The sequence below is a fragment of the Narcine bancroftii genome, chromosome 8, assembly GCF_036971445.1.
Source record: "Narcine bancroftii isolate sNarBan1 chromosome 8, sNarBan1.hap1, whole genome shotgun sequence".
Lineage (NCBI taxonomy): Eukaryota > Metazoa > Chordata > Chondrichthyes > Torpediniformes > Narcinidae > Narcine > Narcine bancroftii.
This window is the reverse complement of record NC_091476.1, coordinates 89,180,284-89,195,705: the sequence shown is the minus strand read 5'-3', so window position 1 is coordinate 89,195,705 and position 15,422 is coordinate 89,180,284. Positions and strand designations below refer to the sequence as shown.

Sequence of the window (15,422 nt, the reverse complement as noted above, 5' to 3'; positions counted from 1 at the left end):
CACATGTTGGCATGTCCACTCTGAGACCAGAATCAACACCACATCCACTGTGATCATCTCCAGTTCTCTATAAACGACGTCACCTGTAAATGTCTGTCAACCAAAACGTGTGGAGATTCCTGCTCTTTGACAAGTCAAATGTTGAGTTGGGAACTGAGAATAGTTTACTACAAATCTATTCATTCTCCACTCTGATCACATGGTGTTGGCCCCAAGAGGTCTCCAGGATGGCAATGTATTGAAAGCTTTCCGAGTGCAAGTCACTCATCTCCTTGTTTTGGAGCTGACTTATTTCTTTCCTCCCCCAAAGTAACTTTCAGCCATCTCCAGTGGTTCAGACTATAGCACCAAAAACTGCAGAATAAAAAGGGGAATCTGAAAATGTGGAGCAGCACACAAAATACTGGAGGAATTCAGTGAGCCAGGCAGCAAACATGGAAAACAATCGATGTTGATGAATCTTAAAGTATAGAGTAACGTCTCAAAGCACAGAGGTGCATTACAAAAAAAGTCCTTAAGAAACTCAGCAGGTCCATCCATTAAAAGACAGTGGATGGGTGGGTGCCTGGGATGCATTGCCAAGGGTGGTGATACAGGGTGGTACAATATGGACATTTGAAAGACTTTGAGATAGATACATGTATATCAGGAAAATTGGATATGGGCGGTGTGGTTGGGATGGATTAGATTGATGGTTGAGTAGGTTAGCAGAACACTATGGGCTAAACAGCATTTACTGTGCAATCCTGCTCTATACGTTCTATATTGTAAATTAGACTAATCTGATCTACTGCACATGGTTGGTATCTCTCCATTCCCTGCATGTTCAGGGGCCTGTCTAAATTAAATGCCACTATTACCACCTCCTGTGGTAACACATTCTGTGTCAAAAATACTTGTTTTGCACATTTTCACCCTCATAATGGTTCAGATTGTAATGCGTTTCTGATTTTGTCAAGAAGTCATAGAAATGCTTCCTTCAGCTTTTCTGAGACAAGCAAATCTGTCACAGAACGTATCTTTTATTCTCTCCAACACCACCCAGGATTGGTCTGCATTATCAATGTGTATATTCAAGAGGGAAATGTTTGTGCGTATTTTGGTCAGTATGGTTCATTGTGTGAAAAATTTTTTTTAATTTAAAAAAAGAACTTCCACAAAGTCCCCCACCTCTCTCTCTCTATCTCCCTCTCTCTCTTGCTGTCTCTATCTCTCCATCTCTATTATCTCTCTCTATTTCTCTCAATCTCTCTGTATCTCTATCTATCTCTGTTATCTCCATCTTTATCTCTCTCTCTATCTCTCTCTCTCACATGCTACTCACACATTAGTCAATTTGGAGATTACATCAAAATTGGTTGTCTAATAGTCAATGAGAAAGGATTTTTAAATTTTTGTTTATATTTAAATTTAGACATACAGCACGGTAACAGGCCATTTTGGCCAACCAGTCCATGCCACCTAATTCACACCCAAACACACCCTGGTGCATTTCAAAAGGTGGGAAGAAACTGGAGATCCCAGGGAAGACCCATGCAGACACAAGGAGAATGTACAGACTCCTTACAGACAGCATGGGATTTGAACCCTGGTCCCGAATGCTGGCACTGTAAAGCATTGCGCTAACTGCTATGCCAACTGTTCCACCCTGTTATATCTATTTGTAACATGACCTGGGTCAGTTGGGTAGGTGGGGCAAGGAGTGGCAGGTGGAATTTATCTTTAATAAGTGAGGGGTCTTGCACTTTGGTAAGTCAAATCAAGGCAGGACTTATATAGTGAATGTAGGGTCCTGGAGAGGGTTGAAGAAACGAGAGACCTAGGGGTACGCACCTAGTTTTTGAAAGTGGCAACTCCGGTGGATAAGGTGGTGAAGAAGGTGATTGGATGCTAGCCTTCATTGGGTGGGAAATAGACTCTAAAACTGGAACTCATGACCAAGGCGATGGTGAGCCCATATTTAGAGCATTGTGTGCAGTTCTGGTCACCCAGTTACAAGAAGGTCTTCCAATAGAATGGGATGTAGAGGAGATTCCCCAGAATGTTGCTGGGTCAGGAGGGGTTGAGTCAAGGACAGAGGCTGGATAGGTTGAGTCTTTATTCCTAGAGTGATACAAGCTGAGGGCTAACCATGTAGAAGTCTACAAAATCATGAGGGGCATGGGTAAAGTGATTGATCACAGTGCCTTTCCCAGGGTAGATGATTCTAGAACAGGAGGGCATAGGTTTAAGGTAAGAGGTGAAAATTTAGGAGGGACCTGTGAAGGTGGTCCATATCTGGAGCTTCCAGTGGAAACAATAACAAGATCCAAAGGACAATTGGGCAAATTTATGGATAGGAAGGGTTTGGAGGGATGTGGACCACGTGCTGGTGAATGGGATTAGCTTATAATAACATATTACTTGATATGTTCTAGTTATGCAGAAGGACGTGTTCTATGTTGTATAACTTCTATAAAACACACACACACCTCAGAGAGGGGCCTGTGGTCCTAAAGGTCATGATTTACTGTCTTGCAGTTAGCAATCCTGAGATTGGTTTCACCAATCAGGAGATTCTCAGCGTTTCTGAACAGATCTACTCACTGGATATCAACAAAGCCACAGCAAACGACATTCGCTTGAACCTTCAAGGCCACGTTTCTGACTCCCAGACTGGGGCCAAGATTGATTATGCTCAGCAAAGGTAGGTTGCAGTGAATGCGGGAGTTGATTTGAGACCTTGCTGTCCCTACCTGAATTGTGGGTTCTTCTGAACTGACTTCTAAAGATGAACGTCTCCTGGTGAACGCAACCCTCAATGTTATCACTTGGTCTTCAACCAATCTGTGATCATGCTATGAAATATAATCAGGTGATGTAAAAAACACAGCAGATTTTCCCTAGCAGTTCATGGACACGTGCCACAGGATCTCAGTTAGTTTCCTATTGGCTCATCTCTCCTCCCAATCTGACCAAACCACAAATTTAACATTTTCCTCCCTCTCATCTCATTCTTCTTCCCCAATCTCAAAGTGAATTGCTATGTGTCTGTCTGTGGAGTTACTAAATAATCAACACAACTCTGCACCATTGTACATGGTCACATTATCAATGACGCAGTAACCTGGCTCAATGTTAATCAAGCTGCTACATCATAGGCAAAGTCAGAACCTGAATCAGTATTACGTGGTAAAACCACACCAAAGTGCTGGAGGAACTCAGCCAGTCTTTCAGTGTCTATCAAAGACAAAGATATATTTCTGACATTTCAGGCCTGAGCCCTTCTTCGAAGTATGATAATTCTGCTTATTCCTCCAAGAAGGGCTCAGGCCTGATCCGTCGGCAATATATCTTTGTCTTCTATGGATGCTGAAAGACTGGCTGAGTTCCTCCAGCATTTTGGTGTGGTTTTACTACAATCACAGCATCTGCAGACTTTTGTGTTTCACTCAGTATAATGTGGGCCTTGTTCAAAACTATGTGGGATGTGGCTAAAACAGTGTGTAGCTCCCTCAGCCAGTCTGTCTCACGATTAAACCAGATGCGATGCGTGGGATTCTGCTGTTCATTGTTTTGAACAGTGGAAATAAACTGTGTGAAAGTCTGGGCAGTCTCATTGAGAAACATCAGAAGAACTTACAAAATGCAGGTTTAAAACCCTCAACTCCTGGTTCTCACAGCTCACTTTTGTTTCAGGCTCTATGCATTTGTGAATGAGGATGTCCTGTTCTCAAAGCCAACATTTGCTAAATTCATTGCACTCTTAGACAACTACCACCGAATGACAGACGTCCCTGAAAAGTTCTCACCGGAACAGCTGGGAGAAGAGGATGCGTTCATCAAAGAGATTATGAAGACCCCCATCATGAACAAGCTGTACAGTGTCCTCCACTCAAAGAGTAAGTGTCTGACATCACCTGTTGATGTGTGTTTAATGTAAACCACTGCCCGAGAGGGAATATGTAGTAATATAGGCCATGTTCTGTTCTCGCTGCTGCCATCAAGAAGGAGGTACAGGAATCTCATCACTTGGTTCAGGAATAGTTACTGCCCCTCAACCTTTAGACTCTTGAACCGTAGGGAATAATGTACTCATTTAGAGACTCATTTTAGGACTTAAAGTTGTTATTTATTGCTGTTTATTACACTGCTTGTTGACAGATCCTGTCGGTTTACACGTACTGATCCATAGATTTGCTAAGCCCGGCCCACAGAAAAAGTAATCTCAGGCTTCTACATGATGATTGTTTAACTTTGAACTTCAATGTAACAGACAGAGTAGATCGAACACAACTTGTTACACATCCTTTGATAGCCTGACATTCTAGAAGCTGTGGCAATACAGTGAGAGTTGTACTAAAGAGTGATTAGCAATTCAACAGCCTCGGGAGAGAGTTTAGGGGAAAGATTCATTCCAGTTCAAGGGCAGTATTTGTGAAGTATTCAGGGTGCTTACTCCATAATATAAGTAGGTGCAGAGACACTTGGTGCTCCAATACAAGATTTTATCTGCTGGGTAATGCGTGCAGGATACACTTTAGCCTCTTTTCCACTTGTATCCCAGATAATTGACTGTGTAGTATCCCGGGATAGGAAGCCCTTTGTGCTGTTTCCACTGGGCCACCCTTAACTGGGACACAATTCATCCCCGGGGATCAGAGTGTTCTACCTTCAACTGGAAACAGGTGACTTTCTGCTGTCCCTTTTCCACTGGTTTTATCAGCACGCCGGCGTCGCAAACACTGGGGATATGAGTCGGGGTCGAGGCGGTTAATCCCCGGAGTGAAATTGCTTCATTTGATGCTGGCATGCTGTCAGTTTTCTTCTTCCACTGGACCCTGTCCTGGTTAATTCCTGAGACAAGGTGCCAGTGGAAAAGGGGCTAATGTCTCACACATGGGGTAACTAATAAATGCATACGATATTTACACAGACTGCACAATACTTACAGAACACTTGACATCCATGACACGGGGAACGTATGCAATGAACACAAAATAAATATAATACTAAATATTTTCAGCATCCATTGTATAACAGAATTCACATTGTACGCATGTCCCATGGTAAATGATATAACCTACGTGCAAAATATATGTGGGGTAGGGTCTATATTCAGGATGAATGAATGATTAATTTAAAAAGATGACGGAGCTGATATTGGTATGAACCCAGGGAGAGAGAGGAGCAGAGACATAGCGGTCCCCCTCTGTTCCTACTGCCTACTCTAATTACTGACGGCTGTCCAGGCTTCAAATGGCCTGTTAAAGGAACATCTTTTACTTAAAATCCTGCCACCGTGGGGTCTGGGCCCAAGATGGCTGCGCCTGTGTTTGGCAGCGGCCACGAGGAGTTACAGACTCATGGGGAGCAGTGGACTGTCTCAAGGCACCAGTAATGGGGAGAACACCCCCTGTTGAGGAGGAGACGACCCTGAGGATGGTGGCCACCATGCGAGGGGCTTGGCGGCTGAAGGACGCATGCGGGCGGCGAGCTGTTGTCAACTTGAGGACGGGAACCCCACTCGGGCAGCGGGCTGCTGGCGACTTGAAGTCAAAAGGACTCACGCCAGGCCGCGGGTTGCTGGAGGTCATGATGAGAACCAGGTATCAGAATTGGGATTCGAGAGGGTGCTGAGGGCAAGGGGCGGGGGGTGGGTGGGGGTGGTCCTGAAGGGGCCTGGGCGATGAAGGCTTCCTCATCGTGTCAGAGGTTGGATTGGATCTGAATTCGGATCGCCGATGGTTTCAGCTGAACTGGAGTCTGTGCAGCTGCGGGAGCACTGGAGGTGAATCCAGGGACACACTCAGTGACTCTGGGGGGACTCCTTTTCCTTTTTGCTTCTCTTTCTCTGACTATAAGGGGCGGGGAATGAAAATGCTAATGGCATTTCTTAGCCTGCCTTATGGCAGACTAAAGGCAATTTCATGTAATATCATATAGATAAAATGATAGGTATTATATATGCACACTTGGGTTACATAATAAGGGATTGTCAACTGTGGCTATGGAGGTCGATCCTGGAACAGCAGGCTCTGCTGCAGTTGGTGCACTGACTAAAGTGAAGCTAAAGTGGCCTCTCCAGGGTGCAGGCCAGGGCAGAGTTGATACGGAGATCCATCTGTTGCCCCTGCAATGGGAAACCCCCCACCCCCCACCATGTTAATGATGGGTCCAAAGGAATGACGAAAGTCGATACAGTTTGGTGCCAGCAGCCTCGCAGGAGTTGCTGAGCCGGTGCTGGGTACAGTCGCCTTCGGGACTCCGACTCTGGATTTTTCCTTGGGATTTACTCCCAAAGCCTTTCCCGAGAGTGGGTGCAGCCTCAAGGCAGGGGAGGTTTGAAATCGGAGTTTTCCCTCATCTGCCCGGAGCAACTGGTTTCAAAGTGCTGGGGGGGGCCCTGCCTTTGTCCCTTCGCCTGTCTGTGAGAGCAGCTCCGCTAGGCATAAAGACTACATCACACATGAAGGCCTGGAGTTGGGTGGGTTGTCAGAGGCTGTTGGAGACGCACACCATGAAGAGCATTTGTGTAGCAGTGGGAGCTCATCTCCACGATCATCCTTCGGCTGATGAGGGATATACTGAACAATATATGCATAGTTTCTGCAAAACAGGACGTCATGCGCTGGAGAGCTGGCTCTGAATGGGCAACTAAAGCGGCATCATCTGCAAAGAATAGTTCACGGACAAGTTGCTCTTGTGTCTTGGTGTGAGCTTGCAGGCGCCTCAGATTGAAGAAACTGTCATCCGTGCGGTACCGGATATAAACAGCTTCTTCATTGTTGAGGTCTTTCATGGCTTGTTTCAGCATCATGCTGAAGAAGATAGTAAAGAGGGTTGGTGCGAGGACGCAGCCTTGCTTCACGCCATTGTCAATGGAGAAGGGTTCGGAGAGCTCATTGCTGTATTGTTGGTTTTCGTGCAGTTGGATAACCATGTTGAGGAACTTTGGTGGACATCCGATGCGCTCTAGTATTTGCCAAAGCCCTTTCCTGCTCACAGTGTCAAAGGCTTTGGTGAGGTCAACAAAGGTGATGTAGAGTCCTTTGTTTTGTTCTCTGCCAAAATGTTTGGCCTGGAAGTCAGCCTGAAGAAAACTGAGGTCCTCCATCAGCCAGCTCCCCACCATGACTACCAGCCCCCTCACATCTCCATCGGGCACACAGAACTCAAAACAGTCAACCAGTTTATCTACCTCGGCTGCACCATTTCATCTGATGCAAGGATCGACAAAGAGATAGACAACAGACTCGCCAAGGCAAATAGCGACTTTGGAAGACTACACAAAAGAGTCCGGAAAAACAACCACCTAAAGAAACACACAAAGATCAGCGTGTACAGAGCCGTTGTCATACCCACATTCCTGTTCAGCTCTGAATCATGGGTCCTCTACCGGCATCACCTACGGCTCCTAGAACGCTTCCATCAGCGCTGTCTCCGCTCCATCCTCAACATTCATTGGAATGACTTCATCACCAACATCGAAGTACTCGAGCTGGCAGAGTCCGCAAGCATCGAATCCACGTTGCTGAAGACCCAACTGCGCTGGGTGGGTCACGTCTCCAGAATGGAGGACTATCGCCTTCCCAAGATCATGTTATATGGCACCAAAGAAGAGGTACAAGGACTGTTTAAAGAAATCTCTTGGTGCCTGCCACATTGACCACCACCAGTGGGCTGATATCGCCTCCAATCGTGCATCTTGGCGCCTCACAGTTCGGTGGGCAGCAACCTCCTTTGAAGAAGACCACAGAGCCCATCTCACTGACAAAAGACAAAGGAGGAAAAACCCAACACCCAACCCCAACCCACCAATTTTCCCTTGCAACTGCTGCAACCATGCCTGCCTGTCCCGCATCGGACTTGTCAGTCACCAACGAGCCTGCAGCAGACGTGGACAAACCCCTCCATAAATCTTCGTCCGCGAAGCCAAGCCAAAGAAGAAGAATATGCACAGTATGCACACAATATAGAAAATGTGATGTATGATAAACATGTAGAATTTCCTAACATAGGATGAATGGTTTGCACCCAATATAAATGGAGCACTGAATATATTCATGTGTAGCATTCACACTACTGAGCGAATAATGAGACCGACAGTCGACAGGTTCCTTCCAAAACCCGCTCCGTTATTGTTTGCTCACTGAGTGTTTTAAAGGCCCTCCCTGTTCCCGCTGCTGAGAACCAGAAGTTGCGTCGCTAACTGGCAGCTATTCCTACTTCCTGTGTGCAGGCCCTTTCCTTGAAGGAAAAGGGAAGACGCCCAGCGCCATTCTTGGTGTAGGCTGCTTCGACCATGCACGCATTACAATCGGAGCCGGTTCACCTGAACACCAAACAGGTTAGTCACCATACAACCTTCCTACTCCCCCCCTCCCCCCGCAACAGAACCGGTGATCTCGGCACCACCCCCCCACCCCCCACAACCCAAAGTCTGGACTTTCTTCTGTTTGGGCAGCTTGCCTCTACACGTGGGCGCTTACACTAAGTCCACGCATGCCGGCTTTAATCGGTCAATCGTGAACACCTCCTCTTTAACCCCCACGTCCAACACAAAAGTAGTAGACCCATTGTTTTTTACTACTCTCAGCGACCCTTCATGTGGCTGCTGCAGCGGTGGCTGGTGTGAGCCCCTCCTGACAAAGACATACTCACAGTCTTTTGTCTGGAACGGAGGTTGGTGTTTGTCTGTGTCAGGAGGTTGGAACAGGTGCTCAGGGCTGCCGCGATGTCTGCTTCTTGCCCCCTTGGGGCAGGTAGGAATATGCCAAGGACTTCCAGGGGGTTTCAGTAGAACAATTCAGCTGAAGAAGCTTGCAGGTCTTCTTTGGGAGCTGTGCGGATCCCAAGTAGCACCCAGGGAAGCTCGCCCACCCAGTTTGGGCCTTTCAGCCTGACCATAAGTGCCAATTTCAAGTGTTTGTGGAAGTGCTCCGTCAGGCCGTTTGATTGCGGGTGATGGGCTGTGATGTGATGCAGCTGGGTCCCCAACAAGCTGGCTACAGCGGCCCACAGGCTTGATGTGAACTGGGCCCCCCTGTCCGATGTGATGTTGGCTGGGATGCCGAAACGTGCTACCCAAACTGTGACTAGGGCCCTGGCGCAGGATTCGGTGGTAGTGTCTGTGAGAGGGAACTGCCTCTGGCCATCTGATGAAACGGTCCACCATGGTGAAGAGGTACCATGCTCCCTGTGATACATGCAGGGGTCCTGTCAATATGGATGTGGTCAAATCTGTGGGTTGGAACTGCTGTGGGGGAGCTTTCGTATGCCTCTGGACTCTGGCTGTCTGACATTGAGTGCATGTCCTCCCGCAGTCACTGATTTGTCTTTTTGAGGCCATGCCACATGAACTGATTGGATATCATGCGGACTTGTTTCGGATGGGGGGGGGGGTGGTGCACGGGGCCATCCATGGAGTCATATACACATCATCTCCAGGCTGCCGGGACGATGGGGCGGGGATGGACCATGGCTGTATCACCTGGACCCTAGGGTACGTCCTACAGCTGCAGGCCTGAGATTGCGGTCCTGTAGCTGTGTATCTTCCTCGTTTCCTTGTTGTGCCTCTGCTAGCCCTGAGTAATTGATCCCCTGTGCCAATGCTTGGCTGGTTGGCCTGGATCGAGCATCCGCCACGACGTTGTCTTTAGCTGGATCATTGTTATGTAAAAATAGTAGATTTAAAGTATATGAATAGATGATATACTCAAAATATGCAATAAGTGGATTAGGTACTGTATGCAAGGGATATCAATGTATGCAATATATCAAGGGTGAAAGTTCATAAGAAGGTTATACAAGATGCATATTTTATAAAGATGATCTTTCACCAACCAGATGTTTTCACTCCATGTAACCCATGCGTCATGAAATTTATTGTTTTACAGCAGTATCACAAAATAAATAAAAATAGTGCAAGAAAAACAAAATGTCCAAGTGAGGCCGTGTATGTGGTTCATTGTCCATTCAGAAATCTGATAGCAGCGGGGAAGAAGCTGTCCTTGTGCCGCTGAGGGCTCGTCTTCAGGCTCCTGTACCTTTATCCTGGTGGTAGCAGAGTGAAGAGGGTGGTGGGGAGTCTTTGAGGAGAGAGGCTGCTTTGCTAAGACACCACTTCATAGAAAACGGTCTGTATTAAGACGGTGCATAATGCCAAGTCGCATCATCCTTGCATACATCAAGAAATGACCCAGTGTGTAAAAGCAGAAGACACAAATTTCTTGTTTATTTTCATTGTGTGATGACATTGTTTAATGTATCATATAGGTTGAACGTTGAGTGAGTGGGGAGGGGGGGGGTGAAGGAGGGAGGGAAGGGAGGAGGAAGAAAGGGGAGAAAATGACACTGTGTATATCCAAGTGGGAAATGTTTGTCTGTATTTTGGTCAGTATGGTTCATAGTGTGAAAAATAAAAAAATTTCAAGAGTTGAAATAATTTAACCCTATGTTTAGTTATTTACTTCTCACCTAAATTTCATGAGAGCAGTTCCTCATCCCAGATATTGAGGCAGGGATTTTCCATTACCTGAACTGTTCCAATGGGAAGGTTGGGTTCTCGTTCTCCAGAGGCTGCATGATGTGCACACGCTCTCTTACATACACACGCTCGCTCTCTCACAGTCACCTTTGTATGGATGCTCTCAAAGTTTTATGCACCCATTCCCACACTTTGATATGTTAGTTCATGTATACTGTTACAAGCCCACCATAATTTATGCACATTCCATTATAAAAACATATTATTCTCATGTACATCATCACATGCAATGCTCCACATGGACATTGACATGTACTAGTGTGACAGAGTATATAGATATGTTTTGGGGAGATAAATTGGGAAAGGTTTGTTATAGTAGGTCACATACAGATCTTATTTAAAATACTGTAGCTCAGCCAAATGCGAGACATATCGGCTCCACAGTTTTTGCAAGAGCTTTGAAGAGTGCTCAAGAGACGACTTCACTAATGGATTGTTGTTTACAAAAGGTAAAAGATGAAAGATCTTGTTGGAGCTGCAGATTGTCTGGAAGAGAACTTGTTGTTCTAAGAGGATCATGTGGTTTTGCAAGCAGAGAGAGTCAAACACACTTTCTCTGAGGGAGAGACAGAGATCACTTCTACAGTGTTACAGCCAGTAGAAGTAGCTGGGACCGGAACAGGACAAGATGGCAAGCTTGTGGAAAGCCTTATTTGGAAGATGGCCTGGTTAAAGCCTTTGTGGTTCATGCAAGAGGAGAGGACTAGCTATCTAATGTTTCACTTGGATTAAGAGAAACAAAAAGAACTCTGTGGTGACCTGAAATAAAGAGGTTATAATCTGGAGAACCCTGAAGGGGGCAAGTTTTGTCAGCAAGACAATGAAGTGGCTGATTAAAAAGGAACAACAAATCTCTCTCTGAAAACTGACAAGAACCTTCCTGAGAGGCAACCATTTACCTTTCAAGCATCAAAGCCTGGTGAACTTTATCAATGTTAAATTCTGTGCACAGTATAAGAATTGCCTGCAACCAGTGAACTTGGAAGAATGAGAAGTGAGATTGAACTGTGAACCAAAGAACTTTTCTTAAATTTACACACATTACATACATGTGCACTTAGAATTAGAAGGGGTCTAATTTGGGTTAGTTAAGTGTAGAGATAAGTTAAAGTTTGATTCTGTTTTCATGTTTAAGGATAATTAAAAGCAAGTTTTGTTTCAGTAACCCTTTGTCTTGGTGAATATCTATTGCTGCTGGGTTTTGGGGTCCTCTGGGCTTGTAACACTAGTCAAACACAAGACATCTCACACACACGTGCGGTCACATCCATACATCTTGAAGCTTTGAGTTTCATGCGATCTTTTTCTTCCTGTTCACAGACCTGTACAATTCAGTCACAGAGTTCGAAAAAGACCTGAAGATGATGTGGTTTGGCCTCTACTCCAGAGCCAGAGATATAGATATTCTAGATTCCAGTGGATTTGAGCATGTTTTCTCAGGTGTGTCATGATACTAGAACCCTGTGGCAAAATGTTCATGACCAGGAAAATCTATGATGTTGACTGTAGAAAAAACGTCTATTGCAAGAACCTGGAACATCTGGATCTTGTTTAAGAAAACCGACGGTGTCTTGTCACCAGAACCAGGCCTGCGGTTGCCCTTCCATTCACTAGTTATATTCTGAGTCATGTCCTTGCTCACCTCTTCTTGTATGATAATGCCCAGCATTAATCTTTAATTTTAAAACCTTCACTTGCGCAATGTACATTCTCCGTCATATGTTCATCACTGCGCCTTCTCCATTACAGGTTCACTGTTCCACATTCACCACCACATCTCTAGCTTTTTAAAAGATTAATTTATTGACGTGTAATAAAACAGACAATGTAATATTACACAAAATTTCCTTTAGCCTGGCATAAGGTAGACAAAGGGCAGCCATTCGTATTGCCCGGTACCCATTACAGCAAGAGAAAAGGAAGTAAAAGAGAGTCCCTTAGGAGTCACTGAGTGTTGACAGCTTTGCCTCTTGTGCTTCTGCAACCTCTTCAGTCACACATTCCCCGTCCTACTTGTTGGCAAGAGTGAAACACAATAGGCTGCAAACAGTGTGATTGCAGTAAACTCATGAAAATGCTGGAGGAACTCAGCCGGTCTTTTCAGCATCTATAGGAGACAAAGATATATTGCCGACGTTTCAGGCCTGAGCCCTTCTTCAAGGAAAAATCAGAAAAGACAGAAGCAGGAGATATCAGAATTCAAACAATGGGGGAGGAATCCAGGCCAACAGAAGGTGTTAATTGGACGTGATAAGGGTCTGGGTGGAATTTATCATGTCTGCACAAAATGAGACAGGGAATGGAGAGACGACAGGGAGGGGGGGGAGAGAAGCGGGTGAGAGTGGGGGGTTTAACGAAAGCCAGAGAAGTCAATATTAATGCCACCTGGTTGGAGGGTGTTGTTCCTCTAATTTACAGGTGGTCTCAGTCTGGCAGTGCATGAGACCATGGACAGACATGTCAGAAAGGGAATGGGATGGGGAGCTGAAATGGGTGGTCTCTGGGAGATCCACGCTACAGCAGCAGAGTCAAGTTGCTCAACAAAGTGATCTCCCAGTCTGCGTCCAGTCCCTCCGATGTAGAGGAGACAACAGTGGGCGTGCTGGATGCAGCAGACAACCCCTGTAGATTCACAAGTGAAATGTTGCTTCACTTGGAAGGCCTATTTGTGGCCCTGAATGGCGCTGAGGGAGGAGGTGTGGGTGCAAGTGGAGCATCTACAGGAGTAGGCCCCAAAGGGATGATTGGAGGGAGTGATCCCTGTGGAAGGTGGAAAGGGGAGGAAGCAGAATATGTGTCTAGAGATGGGATCATGTAGTAGGTGTAGTAGGAGGAGGATGTGTTGGATGTGGAGACTAGTCCTTGTTGTACATAGGGGCAGAGGGGGCTAGGCCAGATGTGTGGGTAATGGAGGATATGCAGGTGAGTGTCGAGTTGATGGTGGTAAAGGGAAAGCCATGTTGGTGAAGAAGGAGGACATTTCTGACATGGAGGTCCTCATCCTGGGTTCAGATGAAATGAAGTCAGAGGAATTAAGAGAATGGAATGGAATCCTTACAGGGGACAGGGTGGGAAGAGATAGGTGTGGGAGTTGGTGGGTTTATAAAATAAAGTCTGTTGAGTTTGTCTCCTGAAATGGAGTCAGAGAGATCGAGGAAAGGGAGAGTGTTGCTAGAGATGGACCAAGTGAATTTCAGTTCAAGGTGGAAGTTGGCAGCAAAGTGGATGAAGTCAACGAGCTCATCATATGTACATGAGGCAGCACCAAAGTAGTCATCAATGTAGTGGAGGAAGAGTTGAGGGGCCTTGCCTGTGACAGCTTGTAGAATGGATTGCTCCACATAGCCAACAACAAGGCAGGCATAGCTGTGGTCCATGCAGGTAGCCACAGCCACCCCTTTAACTTGGAGAAAGTGGGATGAGTTAAAGGAGAAATGATTGAGGGTGAGGACAAGTTCTGCCAGCCAGAGGAGGGTGATGGTGGAGGGGGACTGGTTGGTTCTATTGACCAGAAAGAAATAGATCCACAAACCCAATTGTCCATCGTGTCCTTGTGCTCCTGTCCCACCGAAATAGCCTCCGCTTACCCCCCACCCCACCAACCCCTCTGCTCTCTTCATTCCCTGTCTCCTTTCACATAGACGTGATAAATTCCACCTAGTCCCTTATCACATTCAATTACACCTTTTGTGGGTCTGGATTCCTCCCCCATGGTTTGAATTCTGATATGTTCTGTCTTTTCTGATTTTTCCTTGAAATAGGGCTCAAGCCTGAATCGTCGGCAATATATCTACTTGTTTACAACTTGTTAGCCACCCGAGCTCCAGTTCTAAATCTCCGACATGATCAGGAAGCTTTCAGCGCTCGAAGCCCTTCGGGAATCCTCCTTGCCCTCAGCATGCTCTTGAATCCCTGCTTCCCATGAGCAAGTCTCTAGCAGCCCATACGGGTCCTTTGGTCATAAGTCACTGCAGGCTGTGTGGGTCCTTCAGGCGCTGAGCCCCTCACTGGTCCATGCCGTGGTCACCTTCGCTGTAGGGTCATCTCCTGTGGTTTTGTCACACATTTGCCTTTAAATTCAGTCACTTTTTCAACATTACACTTTCACCTTCACATTTCAACTGTAATTTCAATTCCACTGTTATTGGTGAAGTCAATATTGATGCAGACAGATTAATGATGACTGCTCCGATTCCTGCTCCTGCTCCAGCCCTTCAGACAATCAAAAGCCCAGTGACGTTCACATCTGGTTTTGGTTCTCTTGCTTTAGGTAGTGGTTGACCGTGAATTAATTTGATCCAAATTGCTTTTGGGAACAGGCGAAGTGAAGCGAGGGAAAGTGTCTGGATTCCACAACTGGGTGCGGTTTTACCTTGCAGAAAAAAACAATGAGCTGAATTATTACAGTTACAACTACAAAGGAGCGGTAAGTGCTGAATAGGAAGTTGGCATGAGATGAGGTGTTGGGTCAGGTATGAAGATGTGCAAAGCTAAAGTGCTCTTGAGGTGCCCTGTAGTTTATGTTTGACCTGAGATGAGCATAAAAGGCATTATATGTCCAAGTTCAGATTTATTGTCAGAGTTCACGAATGACATCACATACAACCCTGAGATTCTTTATCCTGAGGGCCAGGCAGAATTACCACTTAACAATAGTGTAAAAAAAAAACCTGTACTCATGAAAAGATACGAATACAAAAGAGAGAACTCTGAACAACTGGCAGAGCAATGCAGAAAATAAATAATGTACAAAGTAAAAGGCCTTAAAGGAGTCTCTATTATTGAGTTTATTGTTGAGGAGTCTGATGGTGGAGGGGCTCCTGAACCACAAGTCCACTTACATTTCCTACCTCTGCCTCCACCTCATTTACTGGTGAAATCCTGACCCATCCCT

The 15,422-nt window shown here is 45.9% G+C and overlaps 1 protein-coding gene across 1 annotated transcript in view; it reads left to right on the top strand.

The window, feature by feature from the left end:
* Positions 1 to 15,422, top strand: part of endou (endonuclease, polyU-specific) — a 37,635-nt gene that overhangs the window by 18,078 nt on the left and 4,135 nt on the right. Inside the window, exons 4-7 of the mRNA XM_069894448.1 lie at positions 2,521 to 2,686; positions 3,679 to 3,881; positions 11,849 to 11,968; positions 14,848 to 14,954. Coding sequence (XP_069750549.1) covers positions 2,521 to 2,686; positions 3,679 to 3,881; positions 11,849 to 11,968; positions 14,848 to 14,954 — 596 coding nt within the window. The remainder of the gene's footprint in view (positions 1 to 2,520; positions 2,687 to 3,678; positions 3,882 to 11,848; positions 11,969 to 14,847; positions 14,955 to 15,422) is intronic.